The sequence below is a fragment of the Gymnoscopelus braueri genome (genome assembly GCF_963280865.1).
Source record: "Gymnoscopelus braueri genome assembly, chromosome: 21".
In the NCBI taxonomy this organism is placed as follows: Eukaryota; Metazoa; Chordata; class Actinopteri; order Myctophiformes; family Myctophidae; genus Gymnoscopelus; species Gymnoscopelus braueri.
In genome coordinates, this window is record NC_137623.1 from 21,384,307 (window position 1) to 21,411,353 (window position 27,047).

The 27,047-nt window shown below is 43.4% G+C and overlaps 2 protein-coding genes across 2 annotated transcripts in view; both read left to right on the plus strand.

Moving 5' to 3' along the window:
* ptprn2 (protein tyrosine phosphatase receptor type N2) overlaps nt 1–27,047 on the plus strand; it is a gene marked incomplete at its 5' end in the record, with an annotated part of 195,280 nt that overhangs the window by 110,655 nt on the left and 57,578 nt on the right. Inside the window, one exon of the mRNA XM_080417441.1 lies at nt 6,360–6,424. Coding sequence (XP_080273567.1) covers nt 6,360–6,424 — 65 coding nt within the window. The remainder of the gene's footprint in view (nt 1–6,359; nt 6,425–27,047) is intronic.
* Nucleotides 24,185–24,739, plus strand: LOC308077331 (gamma-crystallin M2-like; the record flags this gene model as incomplete). The annotated part of the gene is made up of 1 exon (XM_080417973.1): nt 24,185–24,739. One exon carries the CDS (start codon nt 24,185–24,187, stop codon nt 24,737–24,739), a length of 555 nt encoding a protein of 184 aa, XP_080274099.1.

The window sequence follows — 27,047 nt, forward strand, 5'->3', positions numbered from 1 at the left end:
AAGAGATCAATCAGTTCGGCTGGCGAGATGTGCGTTTCGTCAACCTCCGATGTGCGACGAACGAGACACACAGTTGCGATCACGATCAGCATCAAAGGTGGGGGGTGGTGGGGCGAGGGGGGTGGGGGGGGGGGGGTTCGGGTTGTGCTGCCGTGCCCGACGCTGAAATGCAAAAATACTTGCACCAGCGAGTGATTTGTTTCCCCAATATTGAATTCATATTGGCGCTAACAATAACAGCCATATGCCCGTATATCAGAAAAATGAATATATATTCATGAATCTAAGCACTGATGACTTCTGTCTCAATTGCTATTAGAATGTATGATGAGTGCAGTAGGATTGCCTTGGTTTGCGACATATGGCGGTGAAATGCAACATTTTAATCAAATTATATCCAGACACTCGACAGTGCTCATTGAGCACATATGCTGAAGAACAATTTAAATGGTGGATAAAACCGTGTGTGTGTGTGTGTGTGTGTGTGTGTGTGTGCGTGCGGCTCTATGTGAATGTTTCGATGTCCCTGTAAATATGCTTGTCAGTGTGTCATGTGTTTGTGCATCTTTGCCAAGGACATTGTATCCTGTTCCAAAGGGTCCTCATAATATCGTATACAGTACACACTGTACTGTAGAGCAGTGGTGCTAAAACGTTTTCATGTCACGGACCCCCAAATGTATATTTAGCTGCGGATCCCCATCTGAAGATTTTGTGCCAGGGACAAGATTTGCGTAAAATATTTAAAAAAATATTCCAAAATCTTCACAGAAAAAGTACAGTACGCAGGTAAATGTCTGTGGTTACTGTTCACCACTGGTCACCGGTTAGTTTCCTGTAAAATAGGTTGATTACACTGGATATTTTGGACAGATTTAGATGGTTATTGGCATTTTGAAGCGACGGCTCTCAAATTGAGAACGCGAGGGTGGGTAAGGATGGTTGACTGTAGCCTGGAACGTCTTGTGTACACCTGATTCGTAAAGGGCACTTACTGTACTGTAGCTTCTGTGGCTTTTTCATCATCTTGGAGGCTGTATAAATAATCATAGCAACATCTCAACATCACACTGGTATATATTAAATGCAAGGATCATGCTTTCAGCCCTCTTATGCTTGATAATTTTCACATATGCATGGTGCACTTTGAAAAGTATATTTACCACTACAGAATAAGTGGTGGGGGCGTTAGTGGTTAGCGTAGGCTAGGCTTCAGAATGTTTCAGTGAATGTAGAGGCATTCATCATTTATTTTATTGTCTGAATTTGTTCTTTGGAGCGATCAAAATATGTGTCAATCCATGTGAGAAGGTATTATTACACTCCCGTGGCTTCTACTTGAGTTATATTCTTTGTGCAAAATCAGTAGTAGTAATGTGACTTAAATGTTCGCTACATCAGAGTGTATTTGGCAAAGGTGTTTCCATCTTCCAATTTTACCTCCAGCGAGCAAACATTTTGTTTGCGAAATTGAGCATAATTATTTTTGAATCGTGCCATTTCCATTTCGCAGCTATCGCAATTTATAAAGTGACACTTCAAAAATGAGTGTAAAAACACGTTTATGGAAACACGGCTGGTGTTTCACCAACAGGACGTAACACGAGGAACACTCTAACACTTCCCAGTCAACACTGTCTCACCCCCAAAAGTCATCTTGTGACTTCTTGACCAAATGTCGGTGACTTGAAGGAGGTACCCTTATTTACCCCCCCCCTCTTCAAGTCACCGTTTGACGTTTGGTCACGTTTGTCCCAAGAAGTCACAATATGACTTTTGGGAGTGAGACAGCGTTGTCCCAGTTCACCCTGCTGAACCAGCTGATCAGTGCCACAACCTGTATGAGTGGCTACTGCAGCAACAGAGATCCCACTCCCCTTCCGGCTTCCCACCTGTGAACACAGCCAATAAAGGCTCTATGCACAGCAGCCATATTGGAAAGAAATTGGGCCGCTTCCTTACTTCCTTGTAAGGTGTTACCGATGATGCTAATCCATTCTGGTCAAACGGAGTCAGGGTGTTGCTATTGTGCATGTTGGCTCACTGGAAACACTCTGCTACACCAGTGGGTCTCAAGGTGGGGTCCAGGGACCCACATGGTTCCTTGACGGGGTTCCAAATGAGAGTGTACAAATTACAGGTCCATTTGTACACGCTCATAGTTATGAGATTAAAAAAGTTTGAGAACCACTGTGCTACACTAAATGGAACAGAGCCTTCTTTAGAATCATTGGCAACACTGTATAGGAAGTAAGGCTACTGTGTATAGAGCCCATTGTATTTGTTGGAGCACAAGGGTATCGAACCCCAGTCTCCAGAACCCCTAAATCTAACTACTTGAACCCCAGCATCCCTATTCTGGGGGGGCATTAGCCAAATAAAGCTGAGCTACAACTCGTTGAGATTTGGTGGACCAATTTTTATGGGTCTTGAGTAAATACCCCTTTATTTTCCTACATTTTGTTTTTAATTATTATTTCAAGAATTCAAGAATTCTGTTAAAAAAATAAAAAAATCCATTAATTAGAGAGGAATAAAATACTTAGAAGAATAGAAGATCTACAAGCTCACAACACGTTTGCATTGCTTACATCGCAAGCTTGTAGATCGTCTATTTTTTGGGTCCCGGGGAGACATCAGATTTCTCTTTTGGGTATCGAGCTAAAACGTTTGGGAACCACATGGTCTAGAGGGTTTAAGTGGTCAAGAAAATACTTACAGTAGTTAACTAAACACGTGTATAAAGATAAATGTAACATAATTTCCATACAGTATCATCCACATTCAGTGTCATATGGGTTCAAAATTACAATCTGAACAGGGATCAATTCTGGATGACAGAGATGAGGCTAGATGGAATCAGACATTCCCTGTTAATAAGGTTGGAGAAATCATTCTGAAATTAGATCTGACATTCCTGTTACACATTCTGTCAAGAATACTTGGTTAGAATTTTCAAGCTTTCTAAAAAAAATTGTGTGTATGTGTGAGTGAATGAGAACCTACACGAGTGTGTCTGAGAGATTCACTGAGACAGAGACAGAGAGATAGAGGGAAACAGACAGAAAAGGGAGAACTCCTTTGGGATGTTAATGTAAAGGTTTCGACCAAAAGAGAGAGACTCTGGGCTTTATCTGTGTAGCCGTGGTGACAGAACAAGCAATCCAATGGTTGTATTCTCTCGCCGCCTCTCCCAGATCCATCCGCCTGCCAGCTAATGAGCCATCCAAGTACAGTGTATTTACATTTAAAGTGGCTGCCGTAAGCCTCTCCATTCCCTCAGGTTGATTGGAGAGTCCTCAGCCTTGATTCACAAGTAAATACTGACCTTCAGGCTCCTTTGGTTTCACTGCAAAAGCCGGCTAATGTCAGGTTGCCAGTCAAAATGCAAACTGCAGCCCAAATGACTTGGTGTGTGTCTGTGTGCATGCGCATGTGTGCATGTGCGCGTACGCGCGCGTGTGTGTGCGTGTACATCTGCCGGAGTGTGTATGTGAGTCGTCTGTTGAATCCAGGCTAGTCTTCCTCGGTTTGACTCGTGACGCGGTGTGGCCCCTAGAGGGGTCCTCATTAAGACCAAAACATTGTGTGACCTTTTAGTAGCTTTAGTAGCTCTCCCACCCCTCACCCAGCTGGGTCTAATTACTTCGCTCATTAGCCCCCCTCCTCCTCCTCCTCCTCTGCCCCGCCCCAAATATCACAAGGACCAAACAGGTACTGTAGCTCTCTGTGAAGGGCCAACACTGTGACTAAATGCAAGCGGGAGGCGACGCCAAATGACTCTAGTGGTTTTGGAGTCGTGCCAAATAACAGCCTCCCTCTCGTTTGGATGTCATGATGCTATAGCGCACCGAAGTCTGACATCACCGCCGCTAGAGGGTGCTACCCCCCTGGGTTACGGCGTTATTTTTTTATATTTGATTTCCCTTAGGGGAATCTCAGGTTATCTACTATAAGAACTGTGTTCGAGAAATAAACAAATCACCCTGGCGATTTTACTCAGATGGATATGAAGCATTAACTGACGGTAAAATAGTACTAATTTATCCAAAGAGTTAAGGTCATTACACACCGGCGATTATGCGAATATACGCAAAATTCGGACTCGTTCCGAATAATTAAAAGACGCTTTTTCGCTTCGCTTTTTCCCTCCATGGAAGCTTGCATTGACTTTATAAGGTTTTAAAAAAAAACGTATTATTCGCATGAAAAAATCGCCCCCGGTGTGTAAGGAGCTTAAGACTTTTTTTCTCTCCAAACACAGATGTTATCAAATGTAACTCAATATCATAAATAACACAGAGTCACATACTTGACAAAATCGCGGGGGTGCTTTGTTTATTTCTGGAACACAGTTATTGTATGACGCAATCTAAGATTCCCCTATGGGATATCCAATACAAAAAATAACGGCGTGACCCAGGAGTAGTGGGAGTGACGTCAGGACTTCGGTACTCTAGGTTTGCCTCTGAGGGTGGTAGTGATGGTCCGACCCCCTCACGCTCCAAGTCACTGGTTTTCAAAGTGGGGAGGGTCCCCAGCCATATGAGATTTAAATAGTTGAGCCCTATTTAATTTTTCGGCTATTGGAGCCAATCTGCAAGCTATAAAATAGAAAATAGCCGATTTTGTGTTGTAAGCTTGTAGATCGGCTGTTTTCGAAATATCTTGATAAATATTCTCTTATGTAAAATGGGGGCCTGCGGTCAAATTCATTCAGTCCTTGACATGAAAAAGTTTTCAGAACCACTGCTCTAAGTGTTATATGTCGCCGCGGAAGTTGAGACCTTTAATGAAGTTCCATTTTTCCTGAGCTGTACCTGTTCCTCTTGCTCCCTCGGCCCTTTTCTCCCCTCATTTGTACTCGTCCTTAAAGTCCTAGCTGTCACATGAAAAAAAGATTCGCCCCTTTTGCTGCCATGTTGATGGCTGCCGATGAGGCGATAGGGGATCAAGGTTTGCAAGGATACCGAGTAACTAGAGAGAGAGAGAGAGAGGGAGAGTGAAAGACAGAGAGAGAGGTAGACACCGTATGTGGAAGTAGCTCTTCTAATGATTATCCCAAAAGTAGCGTGCTTAATTAGATGGAATGCTGCATACATTGTGGACTGAGTGGAATCATTGGGATAGATTAAAATACTAATTAAACAGGCCCTCTCCGAATTTGGAGAGGGAGGTAGGGTTCAGCTCTTCAGGGTCATTTGCATAACCTTCATCTGGGGAAATGGGATTTAAAGGACCTTCTCTCATTCTCGCCGTCTCTGCTCTTGCTCACTCCCTTTTTTCTTTCCCCCATTACCAATCGCATTCACATGCTAACAAACTCAATTAAAATTGTGCCTCTTTTTTTCGCTACCCTTTCACTCGCCATAATTTGGCATAATCTATTAAGACACCTTTGATTTTGTTTTCCAATATAGATGTTTCCATCAAAGTGAGGAAAGGCTGTTAAGGGGAAACAAAGACGGCAAAGTGTGTGATCTTGGGTGACGGTTATTTAATGTCACCGCACTTTACTTTAATTTGCATGCGAATGAGCCCCGCTAAACAAAGCTTTGGGAATAGCATATTTTATTAGATTAACATATGACGATCAAACTCCGGCCTGCGGGTCTGATGCACTGTAAATGTGTCCGTTTCCACTCCAGGAGTGTACAAATGGAGCCAAATGGACACGTATAAGGGTCACTCTCTAAGGACTCTCTGAGTTACACTCTTTTTCTTTTACTCTTAAGAGTTAAAACACTTTTGGATTTTGCAGTGAGTGCATCGAAAAAGAACGATTTGCTCTGAAATTAATTGTGTTCTGGGAATTCATGAGCACCTGTTTTCTGGCAGACAACAGCCCCGCCACTAGTCCAGCCTCTCACAGCGTGGACACAAAGCTCCGTTTGGTTGTCGCATGCTGAGTGGATGCTGTTGTTTTTTTTCCATTTGTTTTTCATTCAGTTTATATTGCACCGCCGCTGACCCTGCGACGTACTGTAAAATGTCTTCGCGCACAAACCAATATCATGTCATATTTTGAGCTGAGTCAAATCATGTCGTGCTTGCTCCGTCCTCCTACCAAAGGCCCCACCCCTCTCCGAACCTCCATTCACTTCTAGCTTGAGCGGGCAGGTCATTTTGTTCCCAGTTTGACGTGACTCACACTGTTACATACTGCAGATTGCGTCACCCGTGGGCCGTGACCTATCCTGCTGCTATGTTTTCAGTACAGTTCCTCAGGAACTGGAAAATATGCTACTGTGTCATCCACTGGCCTGTCTCTGCCTCTGTCTCTCTCTCTTTCTCTCTGTCTGTCTGTCTGTCTGTCTCTCTCTCACTCTCACACGCATCTGCTCTTGTCTCCTGTGCAGTCCAGCAAAAGCAACAGCTGGAGAAGGAGACGGGCCTGAAGATACTGGAGGCAGGGGTTAGTGACGTAAGTACTGCTCAATGACTATGTTATTATAATGTTTTATTCAAAACACTATCACACACACGTGCGTGTGTGCATGCGTGTGTGGGTGCATGCGTGTGTCTGTTTTACTTGTTGAACGGAGGATTCCCTCCGTGAGTCTGTGATTTTCTCTGTCTGTGAGCAGCTAATCTCGGACACCGGCACTTTGCACGCACACTCCCAGTAGGCCGAAGAAGAACCTCCACCACAAATGTTTCAAATCAGCCTCATGGTTGCAGTATAACAGGCCGCTTCACGTTTTGGCCTAGCTGCACCACAGCTTTGTACAAGCAAGAATTCTAACCCCCAGGATTCCATAGATCATGATCCCCGTAAGGCCACGCCCATTTCGCCCTGTCAAGATTTTCCGCCATATTGCGTTTACTTCAAAACAGTTTTTGCTACTACTCCGACATATTTTGTCCCAAACTCGCACTAATCAGTACACATTCTCCCTGGAGTCACGTGATCAAGATGTATCAGCCAGGTTTTTCAGATTCCATATCGCTTCCAAAACTGCGGCCTGGCAGAGATTTTCAAATCGACTTGGCAAGTGTCCGTGTGTCTCATTTACCATACCCTTGTATTCATTTTCTTCAATGCCTTTAAAAGCTGCTGTCGCCATGGCAAAATTAAACACAACAAGCTAAATAAATAAAGCCCTGTGCATTTTCCTTTCTTTTCTTTTCTTTTACTTAAAGTACGTGTCGGCCGTGGGCTCCGAGGAACAAAAACAGGATTATGTGGAGTGCCGTCACTTGGCAGCGAGCACCTAATGCACCAATGACATATTCATCAGAAAAAAATTAAGAGGAGTGCATGAGGACACTTGTGACGATCCAGATAAAAGGAGCAGAGATGTGTGTGTGTTCGCGCAGCCCTGATAAATATTCATATGTATCAGAGGTGAGGATCTAATCAAGCGGCCATTGATGCGTCGGAGTCCTCCTTGCTCGCCTGGTAAATTAGTTTCTCTATGGAAATGAGACAGGCAGCCTTAGACCCCGGTGAGCCGCCCCTGATCATGAGGCTTGCCGGGAGCTAAATGGATGTGGCCCGCGCATCGCAGGACAGTTGCCATTGGCAACAATCGTCGCACACAGTATGAACCAGACCCCCCCCCCCCTCCACCTCCTCCTCCCACCCACACACACACACACACACACACACACACACACGCACACACACACACGCACACACGCACACACACACACATCCCTCCCCTCTCCCCTTCCTGTGTTGTCTCCTCTCTGTGTTGTCTACCTCAATTGGTGTCGGGGTCTTTCTTCGCCCATCTGCCTCCTCGCTACAGTACGTCTTTTTTAAACATCACACCGTCCTCTCATCTTATGCCACCTTGTCTCTTTGTGACTTTTGTGTCCATCATCTATGATTTGCCCCCATCTTCTTTCCTTCATGTTTATAGTATAGTGACTCTTGCCTTTTAGTTTTTGTCCAGCCTTCCATTCCTCCTCTTGTACCCCTCGTCACACAGTTCCCTCTCATACTGATTCCTGCACTTAGCCGGCGCTGGTGGTGCAGGCCTGTGTTTGTCATATTGTGCCTATTTGTAGATAATTAGCTGCAATCATAGCCTCTCTGCAGGAGCCGGGGTGAAGCGGGGGAGGGATTTGAGAGGGACGGAAGGAGGGAGGGAGGGAGGAAGAGATGAATCTGTCTTCTACCTCATGGGGCGAAAATCTGTGCCAGGCTGTGTTTGGAGAAACCATAGTGTTGTAAGCACACTATTTATACTTGAATAGTACGTGGCAAAGTGCAATAACCGGGAATCCCTCGCAGAGTCCATATTAGCAGCATACGGGACATCTTTCAATCAGATTATGTTGATTTGTCACTAGTTTGTTGCTCGGCAATGGAGGAGTTGAGGGGGGGCTTGAACATTTTAGCTGCGGAGAGGATGTTGATGAGATAGTCTCTGAATTGGGTACTTCAAATGCATTAGTTTGCAGGGTGTCAAATCCCACACAAAAAAAAGTGTATGAAAACTGATTGGGCATGTAAAGAGTATAGGCTCTGTACATCTACTGCACACAAAAATGGACAAAGACATACAATACTGTAATTGCGTTGAATTAAATTGATACTGAAGTGAAAACAAATCAAGAGGAACAAATCAAGTATAGCGATTATCAACCATGCCATACAGTACTGCAAACAATATATTGTTGCTCAGAAAAAAGAAAGGGTCTGGGTGCTCGGAAGTTCAAAAAAGTGTAGCGAAGGTGCTCTTTGGTGGGGGACTGAAAACTTGCAACAAAGGGAATAAAAACCAAGGCACTTTTCTGGTGAAAATATTTAAAAGCCTTGATGTGGCTAGTTCATAATAGAAGTAGTTAAACACTGGGATAACCCACGCGTAGCAACCAGCACGGCCTTCTTCAGGGTATTATGAACTACACATCAATAAAGGCGTTTTAACTTTTTTGTTTCTTTTCCTTTGTTGTATATATAATTGTTGCTGTTGGGTGGAAACCTTGTATGCAAGCCTTCATCAGCGTGTTAAGCAAGTGGTCAGTGGTGGTGTTGTGTGTGAGGGAAGGGACTGGTAGACAGACAGACATGACAAGGACTTCAGCTGCTGTCCCCCATACTTACGCCAAACCTGAAAGGTGCATGCATGTACTGTAAGTCTTCTCACAGTAATTCAACACACCAGCAGGGAAGTTGTGAAAGACTCTCCAAGGTGAAAGGAGAATGGCTGTAGATTACAGGGAAGAGAGTACAGCAGGTACTGTAGGAGTGGGGAGAGAGGGATGTGAGGCGAATGGAATAGAAATAAGAGTTTAAAAGCCCCAATAGCCCTAAGGCCGTGCAGCTCCTTACACCCGACTGGACCAAAGTTGTTTGGAATGACTGATGTTGTCATCCTTAGCGCACCGTGCACTGGTGGAGCTAAAAATAAAAAGGATTGTGTGTGTGTGTGTGTATATATATATATATATACAATCTCGGAACCCATCGCCAAATGAAAAGGAAAAACAGCGCCCTCTGCTGTTTTTTACTTATTCACTTGGCTCTGGGAGGAGCTCAACGAAGCACCCGTGCGCAAGGAAACCGGGGTTTTTGGTCTGCCTTCAGCCTTTCACTTCCGGTGGTGCGACTATGTTTTCATTCCCACTAACAATATTTCTCCACGGAACACTAACACCAATTCTCCCAAAGAACATGGATCGTTTTGGTTATAAGCCCACTTGTTTCTATGATGAAAGCGCAATTAAAAACGTTACTAACTTTCCGTGGTCTTGTCGGCTTTGAGGACGCTATTGTTAAATGAGTTTCGGTTTGTTTCTAGTGGGGAAGGAACGGCACACACGTAAATCACTACATTTGATCTGTGATCTCTTTGAATCTGTTCTTGAGAGATTAATATATATATGATTAGTGGCCAAATTGTAGGCATTAGAGCAGAGGCCATGGGGTCACCAAAATCTGTAGGGTTAATCCTTAAATCTCCCTATTAGATTATAAGATATTTTGTGTGCAAAGTTGATATTTTGGCCTGAGGGTTGCAGTGGAGGAAAGGTTATGGGGTCACTCAAATGATTAGGTTTCATCCTCAAGGGTACATGAACATGCTCACCAAGTTTCATGGCAATGTGCCCATTCGATTTTGAGATGTCTTGTGTGCAAGCGGACATTTTGGCCTAAGGGTGGTGCTAGAAGAAAAGCCATGAGGGGTCACCAAAATCAATAGGGTTCATTCTCTGCGATAGAGATGCGCGGATGGGTTCTGCGGCCTGTCATTCAACTGAACCAATGATATGATCATATTTATAGACCCGCACCGACCGCATCATCCGCATGTCAAATAATAATTATTATTTCTGGTATTCAGCGATGTTAGTTTTCTCAGTTGTGAGATCACAGAAATGCATGTTTTATGATTGAGTCTATTCATCTTTTTTCTTCGTTTTTCATATCCAGCACTTGACTCGTCGGTAGGGTTAACTAAATCGCTCCCACGCCAAACTTTTCTTCCTCCCTTATTTTTGGGTTTTTAATTCTCTGTTCTTAAGTTTCTCTCTAGCTCACTCTCACCATCCGTCTCACATGTTTTGTTGCCTGCAATCTGGGAACCCATTCGGTAAAAAAAATTGAGATTTTTTTTCCCTTCGTCTTTGCCTCTGCGGTCACCACCTCCTTTTTTGTGTGGAAACAGAGCTCGGTTTGGCTCCTCCCCTTTCTTAGTCCACTTCCTCAGTGCTTCTGAGTTTATTCCTACTAACATCAACACTACAGTAGGTACATGTTTAGGGCAGTGGTGCTGTTAGCAGAATCTGTCTTGAGAGATTATGTCGCCAGTAGTTGGAGAAGCTGGAAAGTCTTCAGTGACCTTGTTTTCCTCCCTTATGGCCAAAGTGCTTCGCAGCCACAACAAGAAAATTGTTGTTCCATTTTCTCCTGTCTGCTTATCGCAATCAATTATGGTTATGCGCAAAGTGTAATGAATTGTATTTACAATATCTAATGTCTTAGGGAGTAATAAGTAAAGTAATGTCTTACTGATGGAAGTTGTAATGAGCAATGTGCAGCAGCAGCATATAACTTTTTTAAATTAACAAGCCCAACAGTGACTTTCATCCAGTACATTTGCTCTGCATACATCAGTTGGCAGGCATCATTAAGAACAGGCACAAAAATGCTGTAAGACTGTGAATCCTACATTCTCCTCATTATCTACCCATGCAGGAAGGGTCAATGAGTCACCCCAAAGCTGGAGACAGGCACCAGACATGGGGCGAAGGCTTGCCTTTGCTTGTAGCCAGATACCACGCCGGCTGGTAGCGCACCGGGTGGTATATTGGTGGGGAATGCGGAGAGCAGGGATGGCGGAATAAAGGAGAAAAAGGAAAAGGAGAGGAGCATATCGGTCAGATCCAGCAAGAAACGTTGCTATGGAGAGTGATCCTGACACACGTCAGGCAGTCAGACAGAGAGCTCTCCCAACATCTTCTGCCAGTCCCTAGATGGGAGGGGGATAAGACAGAGACCTAACAGATAGGGGTGTTGGAAAAAATAGATTCATGTAAAAATCGCGATTGTTATTATCAACGATTCAAAATCGATTAACAATTTCCTCTTTTTTTTGCTGGTGATAGTCACGGGAGTTCTTACTCTCTATGGTGTGTGTGATATGAAATGTAAGCTTACCACACAGTAGACATTATCATGTCTTGGCTTGGTTTTAGGGGAAAAACAAAAGTAACACTTTCAGTACAGCTAAGGTGTGTGTGTGCGTGTGCGTGTGCGTGTGCGTGTGTGTGTGTGTGTGTGTGTGTGTGTGCGCGCGCGCGCGCGTGTACGTGTGTGTGGGTGTGCGTGTGTCACTGTCCAGCTGATGCTCGTTGATGCTTGTTAATGTTACTTGCATCAAGGCAATTTTGTTGTGTTTCTGCATCAAATAGAACTACACTTAATCTAAGTGAAGATACCATAAAAATTTTACAAGCGACCCTCTCTGGTATTATATAATGTTTTGTTTGAGCTTTTGGAAATAACTACACTACGCTTGGTTGTTAAAGTCCAGGTGAAAACAATATGACTGTTGTGAATGTGAAAAATAACTGATTGGGAGTCATTTTTAAAATACATGTTTAATCGAATCGTGACCCAATAATCGGAATCGAATTGTGAGACAGCCCTACTAACAAATATTGTTTTTTTTTCCTACTCTATTTTTCAAATACAATGTAAAAAAAAAAAAAAACATTATACAGTGTACTCTAAAGCAATTCTGCAATAATATGCCTGCCTGCGGTAGATGGTCCCCATGTGGTTACAGTAGGTGGTTAAATTGAGATTCATTGACATTTTGACAGTGGCCTCATGTTTAAGATAACTCTGGCAAACTGCTTATATGAAGAGGCAGTCATTATCCATAGTAATCCCTGAGCTGCATGTCAACCGATTATTCTGCTACCATTTGTAAATCATACATGGCAGACAGGGACACTCCACTCTCTCTGTGTGTGTGTGTGTGTGTGTGTGTGTGTGTGTGTGTGTGTGTGTGTGTGTGTGTGTGTGTGTGTGTGTGTGTGTGTGTGTGTGTGTGTGTGTGTGTGTGTGTGTGTGTGTGTGTGTGTGTGTGTGTGTGTGTGTGTGTGTGTGTGTGTGTGTGTGTGTGTGTGTGTGTGTAGCCTATGGGTGTGTATGCGTGCTTGTGTGTGCGCAAAATGTGAAATACTGTATGTGCTAATGTTTGTGTATGTCCCATCCTGCCATGCACGGTGTGCTAACACATCATCGATATTAGCAGATTTTATGCATGCAATTTCCTTGTTCGTGTGCATGTGTGTGTGCGTGTGTGTTTGTGTGTGCATTTATCACTGGTGCTGCAAAACACATTACCTTGGTACTGTAGAACCCTAAAGGATTTCCATTAGATTTCTCCCCGTGTCCCATAATGGAAGTGGATGCTCGTGAAAATAAACATTAGTGCATAAACCTACAGTATAACCAACATGTGTCAAGTCGGAGAGACTGTACAAAATTGCCAACCACCTTTTGGATGGAATAAAACATTGTATGTGATCTTTTTCTATAATCAAAGTACCAATTGAAGAGACATGGGAAAAACTCATCTCTGAGAAAGGTCAAACGTGGTGATGACCCCTTACAACCGGATTTGTATAGGCTTTCTTCCCAATATCCTGCACCATGATGAATGTGAGGGTAGGTGTTCCCGCGTGGGAAGGGACACTAAAGCCAAACATCTTGGCCCTCATTGGCACCATACTGAAAGTGAGTGTAACTCCTCTGACAGATTACCTCTAAACAAGTACCTGTATTGCCTCTTAAGATTATCGGACTTCGCACACCCACACTTTCTGATATGAACAATAAAGCCATCACACCTTTAGCACTCAAAATAGCAAATGACACTGGTCATCTCCTACATTGTCACTTTGAAATGGCAAAAAGTCTGTTTTGTAGGAGTTTTGTCCCTTCAGCCATTGCTGCATTAAACAAACTGCCTCGCTGATATGATGGTTTTGTGTACATACTAGAGACTTCATGTACAGTATTTTCTTGGTGTTATGTTTTGTGTGCTATGTTGTTTTGTGCTATATGGTTATCTGTTTTTCTGTTGGAACAGACTGTGAAGATGAATATCCCTGAGGGGACAATAAAGGCAATTATTGTTACTATAGCTTACCAAAATAAAAGTGCTGTACTTTGGTCTGAAACTTAATTGCATTGAAAATGTACCGTAACTGATATTTTACATCACAACAATCTAGAACTGTCATCTCCTAGTGGACTACCAGAAGCTTTATGTGATTAGAGAGTGCTCGAGCTTTCACACATAATTAAACACATTACTGAATTTGGTCACATAATTCACCCAAACAGTGAGACGGGCGACTTTTTCTGATGTGACACTAAAAGGTGCCACTTCATGCTAAGTGGCGTGTGTGCGTGCCATAGAGTTATAATATATCTAGAGGGCAGATTGCCCCGCCCCCCAGCTATTCATTTCAATGAAAGTGCTCAGTGGCGTTTTGAAGCACCCGGAAGTCTGCCGGAAGTAGAATTATTGGGTCGATATTGAGTCGTTTCGAGCAGCCATAGAGTTATGAGCATGCGCATTAGTGTCCTTTTTTGCGTCCTTCGTCACGTGAGCATGCGCACAAACGGGAGATGCACGCGCAGAGGCATTTTATGTGCATTTTCAGATTTGACCACCAGGCTTAGCCGCTTCACTGTTCTACCGTGGTTCTGGGGGCTTGGTGCGTGCGCATTCATCTGTATTACTATTATGCATAATACATTATCTTCAGTGTGTTCTCCTTTAAACTTTACGTCATGTATGACTCTGAAGCGAGGAGTAATTACAACAGAAGGATCACAGACAGTGCTTGTACAGTACAGTTCCAACGCCATGTTTACACCACATCCTCAATAAGATTATGCATCTTCAACCCTTCATCAAAATGTAAGTGTGGGGATTGGTCATTTTAGATTTGTTTGTGTAGAATGTTCCCCCCCCCCCCCACCCCCAGATGAATATGTATTTCCACATCCCTGATGTTCCATGCATGGTTATCAGACAATAACAGTGCATTTGCTTTCCTTTAATCTAACGAAGCCTGTCGGTAGAGGCGCACGCCAACTAATAACAAATATCATGTGTAACCGTGCGGAAATTCAGCTCCTCTGAGTGAAGAGCACACACAATTTCAGAGGTGACTTCAAAGGAATCCGGGCTGACCATTCCTCCTACGAGAGGGAGAAAATAGACATAGGAATCCTGATATAAATAAATAAAAGATACGAGTTGTATAAATTGATCTTGCAACAGCCACGGTTGTAGACTCTACTTCAAAATATATTTTTTCCCTATACATTTTTTTTTCACTTTGGAGAAACCACAGATGAGAGAGGAACACATTTTCATGGACATATCAACATCTAATTTTGTCATTTAAGCATGAACATGCAACAATTATGGTTCCCTAGAGCATATTACAGTAACATTGTCTCACCACAGGACATAGGCTATGCTCTTCCGACACCTGGTGTTTATCCCACAGTAGTGTGTGCATGTTTTTGTGTGTGTGTGTGCTCCTGTGCACTCACTTGCCTGTTTGTGTGTGCGTGGCTGCAACCCGATCTCCAATAATTTAGTATACATTGCACGGAGTGGTCATTCCGACTGGAAAACTGGAAAACCCGAAAATCCGTGCATAGCCGCCTCGCATCTCCCCCATTGTGACTAAACCATTTCGGAGGCGCGCAGTTTCAAGGGAATTGTCGCCACGTAAGGGACCACTGAGCAAGCTGAAGCGAGCGAGTTGCCGTCCCGAACGTTGCGACATTCCCTTGAACCTACTCAGCGCCGTTTGAGTTATGCACCGATAGGCACAGAATCGTAAATTTTGTTGTGGGGACTGCTCTGCTTCCGGGTTTTTCCGGGTTGCAACTGGTTACGCCCACCGTGGGACTCGTCGTACAAATGCGCGGATTTTCGGGGTTTCTAGGCTACTATGCACGGAATGACGTGCACTGGATCCGTACAATGTATACTAAAGTCTTGGAGATCAGGCTTGTGTGTGTGTGTGTGTGTGTGTGTGTGTGTGTGTGTGTGTGTGTGTGTGTGTGTGTGTGTGCGTGTGCGTGTGTGTGTGTGTGCTGCGTGTGTTTGTGCGCGCACTTGTGGGTTGTCGATCAATTCCACATTGGCCTTCTTCTTCAATGAGAATCTACCCAGCAATCTCTGTCAGACGCACATAGTATTAAACCCAAACTGACGAGGGAAGGAAAAAAAAGAGTTGGCGGCTATAAAGAATTTCAGCAGTGCAAGAAGGCCAATCTGGATGTTTTAAAAGTGGCTAAAATGCCATTGCAGTGGCAGATCTGAATGTGAAATGTCATATCGGAGCAGCCCCACTGTGCCTGCAGACCCTGTTGCAGAGCTCCCTCTTTGGAGGCTCCAGCTGCCTCCCGCTGATGAAAGACCGACCAGCAGCTCCGTTTTCTCTGCAACCTTTTACCATCACCTGACCTTTGGACTGTAGAAATGCCTTTGATACCGAGCCATACGGTTTGGTATTTGCCTCTCGCTTTATATCGTGATGTGTGTGCTCTCCCCTGGGGTAAGGAGGACGTACTGGTCTGTTTTTTTAATGAGTGTTCGAATTAAGTATCACGAGGGTTTATGTGTCATTTACTCATACAGGTACAAGCGGCGTGATGTTGGTGCGGCAAGTGTGCAACTACAGCAATACAATAATTCACACGTTAACATTGGATTTTAAATGAAAAATAGAACCGTCAAGACCCACACTCTAAACCATACATGGGCAACTGGCAACCCGGGGGCCAGATGCGTCCCCCACCTTCACTTAATGCGGCCCGCAGGTTAATATCAGAATACTGATATATTATTGATTTCAGCTGTTACAATTCCAAACATGCAAACATGACCCGCTTTAATTACTTCAGTCTATATTAGTAGCTTAACTAGTATTAAAATTCTATTGTCTTTTGTATGTCCAATGTATAAGTTAACATAAGTATAACTAAATGCATTTGAAATTAAATAAAAATGTTGCTATTCAGGATTTCATTAAAAAAATAGCACAAAAAACTGGTATGCAGTAGTACATGTAGTTAGTTACACTGTAGTATACCCTGTATACATCAGCATTCAGGTGTTTGGTTTGTAGTCCGTCGCTTGCATCGTGAAGTAATGACCACCTGTTTATGCAATTTACAATTTAGACATTTAGCAGACGCTCTTAATCCAGAGCGATTTACACTAAGCAAGGACAACACAAGATAATTCATCAAATGCATAGAAATAGTAATCTAATAATAAAGTAATACATAAGTAAACCAAGAATCTAATAATAAACTAACACATAAGTAAACCAAGAACCAATCATCAGCCTGTACATTTAAACTATACACACTATAGGATGCCAGGTCAACAATGACCTGGCATCTGTCTACATCACATGCTATCTAAGTTACATTTTAACCTTTTGCATAAGCCTGCAAGGCCGTCAAGGCTAGGGCAAGTAGCCGTTGTACATGTAGTCAGAGTACCCGTTGTACCCAGAGTTCTCAGAGTACCCAATGCGGTACCCACTACCATATGACCGATCAAAATATGCAGATACAGGGACACCTGATGTCATCAGAAACTGCTGACAGACTCGCAGACTGACAGATAGATACAGATATTTGTGTTTTTAATCCCTCCCTGCCTCCCCCCTCTCGTCTCAATCGCTGAGCGCACTCTGGTCTGATGTCACATACAACCTCCCAGCTATATAGTACATTATGACTCTTGGGGTGGAAGAGAGCTTGTCACAGTAAACCTAGTTTCAGCCACTATTCAAGACTTAAATGTGCAGGTATGATGATATCTTCCGAGCTTTCGAGCTTGTGAACAGTGTTGATTTTTAGTCATAGTCTTTTGAATCCAATTCCATTTAGTTTTAGTCATATTTTAGTCACCTGAAATGTTTTAGTTTTTGTCTAGTTTTAGTTGACTAAATATCGTAAGATTATAGTCGACTAAATCTACAGTTGATTTAGTGGACTAAATTTTTGGCAGGGCTTGATGGCGTAGTAATGGCAGATTTTGCACTTGGTTGCCTGCTGAAAAATATTTTCAGAGCGCAACACCCGAGCGCAACCAAACATAAAATGACTTGTCTTTTAGTTCTACTGGATCTCTTCTCCACTAGATCCCTCCCTAACATTTTAGTCTAGTTTTTATTTGTTGACGAAATTGTCCATATATTTAGTCTTAGTTTTAGTCATCATAGCTTAGTTTTTATTTCGTTTTTATTTCGTTTTCGTCAGTGAAGAAAGGTAGTCGACGAACATTTTTCGTCAACACTGCTTGTGAATCTGCTGCTTTTGATGCTTTTGTGTGACGCTGTAGTATGATCAAGTAGGGCGTTAATTTACCCCAAAAAAACACAAAAAGTTATTATGAAGATAAGCGGTTTCCGCCCGACGGCAGCGATATGTTTCAAAGACACAGTACACAGCACACAGTACACAGCAGCACAGATGCTTGATGGGAAGATCATGCCTGGAAGTTGTTGCCTGGTGCCTGGGAGCAGGTGCACGGTCTGGTACCAAGGTGATAGTGTGCACGGATGGGGGGGTCTAGGGGGGGGGTCTAGACCCCATGGTGTCCACAGCTGGATAGGAGGCAGTGCTTTTAAATGTCATCGTTGAAGGGGCATGTGGGTGCCATTTGGCTCAGCAAGCCACATGCCAAGAAGGGATCAGACATCAGGATGCTGAAGCAGGCTTGGTTAGCCTGCTCCCAGGCTGCCTGGGCGGGAGACCTTCCTTTTTTTATTGTTTGATTTCTATTCAAATCAGTGTGTCCTATATAGTCTGATATTGATCAGTGGAAATGAAGTGGTATCAATGGCAAAGGCTGTTTTTGGCAGTGGAGAGGGGGGATGGGGGGGGGGGGGGGATGGGGGGGAGCTTGAGGTGAGGGAATAATTAAGATGATTGTTGCCGTGGTGATAGCTCTGTATGATATGATGCCAGTCTCAGTAGACTATTCCCATAACTAGGCATGTAACGATTCACTGAACTCACGATACGATTTGAATCACGATACGATTTTTCAAGATTTTTTTTAAACACATTTGTTTCCAGACAAATGAAAAATCTCACAATCTATCTCACACAGATCCAGTATTTTCTAATCTTTTTTTTTTTTTTTTTTTACAATACTGTGTTTTCTCTTATACTCTTTTCAATATAATAGCAATGACTGAAAACTATTTTTTTTAATCAATTCTCTTACAAAGATCCGGTATTATTTTTTCCTGCTGTTTGCATCGCAATACATTTTTATTAAATCGATTTAAATTGTCACCAGTTTGAATCGATTATAATCGATTTACGTTATAAATCGTTACATGTCTACCATTAATTGCAAAAGGTAACTGCAAAAAGACACTTTCGTAGCAGACTTTTGCAATGATGCATACAGTAGCGTCACACAAAACATCCATTATTTGTGGTTGATTTAATCTTTGTGTATATTTCTGGATTATGTCATCATATCTAGGCTGAGTCACCAAGGGTGCAACGCACACGGGTCCTTGCGAGGTGCCAGCCAACGGAATAAAAACTAAAGAATAAAAAGAGTTGCCAACTCTTCTATTCTTTACCATATTTACGCTGACATTCAAATTGGTCTTCATAATTCAACAGCTGAATTAGCCCTTTGAGCAATTACCACATTTTGAATTTGCGGTTGACGTAAGGCGACAGATTAATTGTTGCCGAGAGAGCATGTACAATACAGTAACAACATAACTCTCAGTAAATTAAACGTAATCGTCTGTCATATCATCGTTTATTGACTTTAATTGACTGTAATTAGAAATCCTGCCGCAACTGCTATTTACTCTCTGCATCACTAGGTCAGCTAAATGGCTTGATAAGTTGTTATGGTCTTTTATAGGATGACCTTGGCTGGCTTCAGCGTTGGAATATCTTCCAGTTCTCCAGTGATGGAGCAGGAAATGAAACTGCGCGTGTCTTTGCTGCTGCCTCTAAACGCTGCACCACGATGGCCTCCAGGTTGGCCATCCATGACATGACATTTAATATTCAAATGCTGTGCACGTTTAGCTTTGAAAACCCTCACTTTTCTGCCAAGCTCTTAACCTGTTTTGTCAGCAAGTCAGTGAGTCAACAACATATCATCTCAGTTAATTTAACAAAAAAATACCGTAGGTCTTGTGTACACAGAACCCCAGAAACAAAAGTCACAAATCTTCACTTTGATCCAAATCCGTATCTATCTTCTAATCTAGAGCATTGCAGGTCGGAGGGTGATTAAGCCCTTTAGCGTAGTGAACCTGTGATGTTTCTTTGACACCATATTCTGAATTCTACAGTGTTTCGTTCCACAGTATTTCATTCCAAGTATGATGCCATCATTGCAAGTGAAGCAGGCACATGCAGTAGACATGGAGGAAAAGGGCATGGGGGTGAAACCAGATGCCGATAGGCGGCATGCTGTCAAGATGCTGTGAGGAGCAGGTTGTCAAGATGTGATTTCTCCATATTTACCTAACCCACCACATCGTCATGCTCATATACCTGCATGGATGCACTCTAGCCTGCAGAGACTCTGCACAGACGACAAGACAATCTGTTATCCGTTCACACGGACCTTCACACATGCGTCAATGCTGTTTGCACAAACGAGCCTTGTTCGCGCAGTATCAAAAGGTATAACACATACACACATACAGATGAATTGACTAATGCACACGTGTCACATACTGATGTGACACAGCTGAAAACACGAGCAATAACATAGCTCGCTATGCATACCGTTTTAACCCATTAATACCTGGGACGCATGTGTCATTTTTAGATTTGAGCAAAAAAAAAAGCATTATTTTACCCTTTGGCTATTCAAAAATAGCTGATATACAAGCTCATAGCGCGGCACCGAGTGCCGCGCTATGAGCTTGTAGATCTGCTATCGTGAAAATGAGTGCAAATCTTTGAATATATATATTCTTTAAAAGAACATTTTTAACTCAAATCTTTGCTTCTGGGGGTCCCTGGAACACAATATTTTGAGATGGGGGGGTCGGCAGCCAAATACATCATCATCATTTTGGGGGTCCTTGACATGAAAAAGTTTGAGCACCACTGATATAGAAACGTACGTTTTTCAGAATACTGTTGGTATTTAGAAGACATTTTGTAGAATCGGCTTCAGGTTTTAATGGGTTAAACCCCAGGAACACAAATGCAATCACATTTGTTACATTATTAAAAAAATGAAAAAAACGTAATCATCACAGCCTTACAAAAGACATACAGCGTAATTATGTTTGCAAGTGAAAATGTGCTAGATTGATTATATGCATTTACATTAATGAGCCATCAGCACATGATTAAGTTGCAGCAGTACTATAGGAGTCCTGACGTATGCTGTAGATCATCATTAATTCATTTCTGATAAGCCATAGACTGTGCCTTGTACAGTTGTTGTGGGGTTGTTGTCGAGGTGATCCAGTGCTGTAGCAGCGAGATCATTAGGGATTCACAGAGAGGCTGTTATTTGATTCTTTTCCTTAAGACGAACAGCCCTGCTCGTGGGCAGACCGCTGTTTCTGAAGCTGCCGGAGCTGTGAGACTTGCAGGCTGTGAGACTCATGCAGGCAGACAGACAAGCAAGGACACTATGCGGTGGGCGGGGAGGGTGCTGTCAGCCGGCGTTAAGTAGCAGCGGAATACATGTGGGCCGGATTACAAGAGCCCGGTTGCATACAAAAGGTACTTTTGAATAAACGTAATTGTGGGATTCTTCTGGAGCATGTCTGAAGGGGGAATAAATCTAATGAAATGAATTTTTTTTTTATCATAGATGACATTAGATATAACAGCCACTTTCACACTGCCTGACTGGCAGTTGAATGTTGTAAAATGATGACAATGCGTGTCAGTCTGTACATGGGGAAGAGATGGACGGTTTTAATTTGAATTGATGAGTAACCCCGGTCGAGTAACTGACAATGAGTAATTTACTCGTTTGCATTACTAAAGTGCAGTTGGCGAAAAGGTAATCAGTACTCTACTGACAATAGATTACATCCCGCCGCCTCTAGGCCAGCCCCGCAGCAGCGTTCGGCGCAGTTAGCTACGGAGCAGCGCCGCGGTTGGCGCGGGGGCCCCCGACACACTCCCCGGCTGATTGGTGTGGCTTCATTAACATGGGCTGCGGCTCCTCCGATTAGCGGTAATTAAAGAGTGAAATCAGAGCGCTCGCCTCCAGTCCAGACTGCAGGCAGTGCCTGTCAATTGAGAGAGCGCGGTGGGACAGAGACTGGCATTCCTGGCTCGCTGCCACTCTGCCATCGCCACCCGCCATTCCCCCTTTAGTTAGAGAGAGTGACCCTCGAGCAGAGGGGGCGGGGGGGGGGGGGAGGGGCGGGGGGTTATGGGGGCGATGATGCCCGTGGCCATGGAGTTACCCCCTAAATAACCCTGTGTGTGTGCCGCACATGGCACACACACGCCACTTACCCCATGGGCACACGCCGGGGCCAGGAGTTGTCATGGTGACGATAACATGGGGGCAAATGTTTAACGAAGACATTGAGGAGAATTTATGTGGCCGTGGCCGTGTGCATTTAGGGGATGTGACCCTTCGCCTGCCGCACACAGGCTTCTGTGTCGGGCAGAAACTTTGTCTCTCATCGTTTTATGTTTTTCTTAATTTAATGCCCTATTGTATACTGTCCAATCTATCAGCTATTTTAGTGTAGCTATATTGATAATAAACCCAAAATAGGGACACCGGGTTGAAAGGGGTTAAGTCTGTCTGTGGGTTTGATACATATTTAACCAATCAAAAGTATTAACGATAAGAGCTCAATAACATTGGATCCATTTCCCTTTCCTGGAAAGTAACAGTTTTGGACATACAGTACAACATTTTCGCCCGACAGTGACAATATGTTACTTGTGGTCAGGTGATCATCATGGCATACACTGAAAGACGCAGTCTCGCTATTATGTACTGTAGCAAGTTTGGGTGTAACCCAATAGGATTTGACCTACAACAGTAGGGTGACCATATTCTGAATTCTCAAAAAGAGGACACTTCACTGGGAACGTTTGCTGAAAGCATACAGTTGCTGAAAAGCATACAGTTTTCCTTAATGTTACGCGCCATGCCCATTTCATTAGGACATACATCACACATTTTTAAATAAATATTAATATAATACTAATAACTTTATTTGTATCGCACCTTCAATAGCAACTTATTAAAATAATATCTTAAATAAATATTAATGAGAGAGACCACACCACTGAAATGATCAATATGTTTTTGTACATGATGTTTAACCTATGTTCCTATATTATCTAATTATCATAGGCATTGTGAGTGACGAGTGTCAGTTGTTGTTTGTATGAATATTGTATGTTGTTTTGTGTTGAGATTTTTTATGTGGATCCCAGGAAGACTACTGTCCTCGGCAGGGGAAGCTGATGGGGATCCAAATAAAGAATACATAAAATACATAAAAAGTGCTTCAATTTTGATAATAAATAGTAGGATGCCAGAAAAAATAACACAATTGGCAGACAGAAACATAACTAAACAGTATAGTTAAAGCTAGAAGAGCAAGTCAAAGTAGGGCAAAATAACACAAATTAATTATAAAATAAAAAAAATCGTAGGGTGTGAACATAAGATCAATTTAATTAAATGCCATATTGAAAGAATAGGACTTACGCTTACTCTTAAAAACCCTAAGAGAGCTGGCCATTTTAAGATCCAGTGGTAGTGTATTCCACAACTTAGGGCCATAGACCCAGAAGGCGGCCTCACCAGTGTTTTTATGAAGTGCTTCGGGAACATCTAGTACGAGAGCGGAGGAGGACCTGAGTGTTCTGGTTGGAACATAACACTTTATAGAATCCTTGATATATGAAGGTGCCAAGTTATTAACACATTGAGTGCTAAAACCGGCTATAGCCGTTTTTTCCATTTTTTTATTTATTTATTTTGTCCCACAAGGGCCGCTCTAACGCAACTTAGGAAGGATCCTAGGACCCTGTAAAATGGAATGGACGGATGTGAATCCAGTCCAAAAAACATCACTTTTGTCCGCTCCAATGATAGGATCTGTCCATATCTCCATATCTTTTTACAGTGGTCAAAACAAGCCATTTTCGACGCCGGATATTAGCCATTCACAGACGGAAGGTAGGACACGCGGATGGACGGAGGGCAAAACATAGTCTTGGCCACGCCTTCGATCTGGCGGAGACAATGAGAAGAGAGTGGGTTCTAAAATGGGGGTATCCCATACTCTGTCTCAACTGGATCTGATACAAGATCACCTAGGGAGACAGAACGGTCTATCAGCTAGATCATTGTCGACCCCCTAGTCATTGTTAACCCATTCAGCCTCTTGTCTGTATTGTCGTAATGGTAAAGGCTTTGTGCCGTCAGAGAAAAAGCCTTTCCAGGGGTTTTTGAGGTGGAAACACTGAACAACCTCAGCTCAGCTCTATGCTCTTCTATGGAGTGTTGCTGTGTCAGGGGAGCTGCCTGGCACACAAAGCAGCCTCTGTCGGTCAGGTACTGTACAAAAGGAAGGCTTCAGCCAGGTAGGAAGTCAGTTCACCAACAGCCACAGCAGCAGCAGCAGCAGCAACAGCAACAGCTGAAACAACTTCCACACAAAGATGTCTTCCGGCATGAACATGATGAACAAGATCACCTTCTACGAGGAGAAGAACTTCCAGGGCCGCTCCTACGAGTGCATGAGTGACTGCTCTGACATGTCCTCCTACATGAACAGGTGCCACTCCTGCAGGGTGGAGAGGGGCTGCTTCATGGTGTACGACCGCACCAACTACATGGGCAACCAGTACTTCATGAGGAGGGGCGAGTACTCCGACTACCAGAGCATGATGGGCATGAGGGACGCCATCAGGTCCTGCCGTATGATCCCCATGCACAGGGGCAACTACAGGATGAGGATCTACGAGAGGGAGAACTTCGGTGGACAGATGCACGAGATGATGGACGACTGTGAGAACATCATGGACCGTTACCAGATGAACAACTGCATGTCCTGCAACGTGATGGATGGCCACTGGCTGATGTACGAGCAGGCCAACTACAGAGGCAGGATGATGTACATGAGGCCCGGCGAGTACAGGAACTTCATGAACATGGGCATGGACAGCGGCATGAGGTTCATGAGCATGAGGCGCATCATGGATTCCTTCTACTAGTTTAAATATCAGGAAATGAACTCATCTGAATAAAGTTGTTTTAATGTGGAAACAAAAAAAGGACGGATTATGATGCATTTATTTATATATATATATCACACTTTATATATATATATCACACAAACCACATGACCCCTAGCGCCCCCCCTATTCTGGGCATGTCATATAGGCAAACATTCTGTGAAAACAGCCGATCTACAAGCTCACAACGTGTTGCAAGCTTGTACATCACTATTTTGACCGAAGGGGTTTGGTGTAGAGGGAAAAGGGAGGGGACCAAGTCCAGACCCCTGGGGGAACACCGGTCAACGAAGTATACAGTTAATTAAAACTGAAATTGCCGCAAGCAGCAATACGGGGGCCAAGCGATTCAATATGCAACATGCATAATAAGCCATAAAAACATAATATACTGAACTTGAGAGAAAGAAGACCATGCAATTGACAAATCAGCATTGGAAACGGCTGAGCAGAGTTCTGACAGATTACAGATATTAAACGTTTTTTTTTCAGGTTTGTTACTTTTTTAGGGGGGTTTTGTTACCTTAATCTGGTTAATTCGGTAAAAAAAATGTACTCCATGAAGTGTAGATGTCGGAGTTTTTTTCAATAAATGACAGGCAGTGCGATGTATGTGCTGTCCAGTGTGTGTGTGAGTGTGTGTGTGTCTCGTTGCTGTCAGCCTGCAGCCTGTCAGCAGTGTTGCCAAGTCTCGTGAGAGAAATAAGGAAACATACCTCCAAAAACAAGCCAGAAAAACAAGCCAAATCTTGTCCAGAAGTTGCGGTAAATAAGCGGACATGGCAACACTAGGATCCTGGCGTCTGAGAGTTTGCTCAGCAGCTCATTGGCTCATTTACTCATGACATGACCAATGAGAGTTAGCGCTTTCATTGTTGCTAAGATACGCCCCCCCCCTACTGATACACGGCTACAGTACACGCTACCCAAACTCTCAAAACCGCGGACATTTGAAGGATTTTACAAGCCCCCCCCGGACAGGCCGGACAGCCCCCCAAAAGAGGACTTGTCTGGGTAAAAGAGGACGTATGGTCACCCTATACAACAGCAACATACTCAATAGACAATATTCACCTGGCGGCCATTTTGGAATTTTACATTGAAAGTGCTTAATAGCAATATGGCCGCCGTGTGAATATGGTCTATAGCAGTGGTTCTCAACTTTTTCAGGTCGTGACCCCCCAAAATAATCATATTTGAACTGGGGACCCCGCACAATAATCATATTTGAACTGGGGACCCCCCACCCTGACAAGCACTTGAAATGTAGGAGATGAGTCATTACATTTAGTTTGTCTTGGTTCCACAGATAAATATTGTAATAGCAGATCTATAAGCTCAAAACGTGGTGTGAGGCGTTGCGAGAGAGCTTGTAGATCAGCTAATTTCAAGATTTTTGCCTCTTTCTTATATTATTTGACAATTTGGCCAATGTTTGACCAGTTTTTGTTGTGTAGTTTGTTGATTAGTTTTGATGCAGTAATGGTCTTTTTTCGTTTCTTTCTTTCTTTCTATATATATGTATATATATATTAAAAAGGTCTTAAATTGTCACTTCACTGTCATCTGGAGACCCCCCTAAATCATGAGGGGACCCCCCTGGGGGTCCTGACCCACAGGTTGAGAACCACTGCTCTATAGGACTGTTGTGAGATTTTCAATCTCAAAGAGGGACAGTTCAAACTGGAGCGTCGGATCACATGGGGGAGGGGGGGGGGTGTGAACCTTTTTTGCACGGTTAAATTGCGAGCCATCCTGGGGTGATATACGTCCAAGCAGTGACCAAGGAGGATTGGAGAGACTTTTCTGTTGGACACAGGTGAAGAGAGGGGAGCTTTGGAACCCGGGTTCGTCTCTCTGAGCTTCTTCCACTGAACATTCCTCTTTGTCCCCGGGCTGTCAGTCTCAGTATCACAGACCCGCAGCCCACTAACTCTCTTGTGACTGCAGGGTTTCAATAATGAATGCTACCTCTGACTACCTCTGTCATTCTGCAGCAGCCCACATATCCCTGCCTGCCTGCCGCCACTCATGTGTTTCAAAATTAATTGCAATATTATCTCTCGGCAAGATTAACACAAAAAAAAAAGACCAAGAAGAAAACTTTGGTGAGGACATAAAGTAGTGTGGATTCTATTCAAACAAAATAATTAAAACCACTGTGTTTTTTTTCCCCCTCTTCTGTCTGTGCTCTCTGTGACTACAGGCGTGTTGAATGAGATTTCAGTTGCCGTCTGGTCGTTGTTATGTCTATTTGTGCGCACTGTTGAAATGTGCGTGTGTTTAT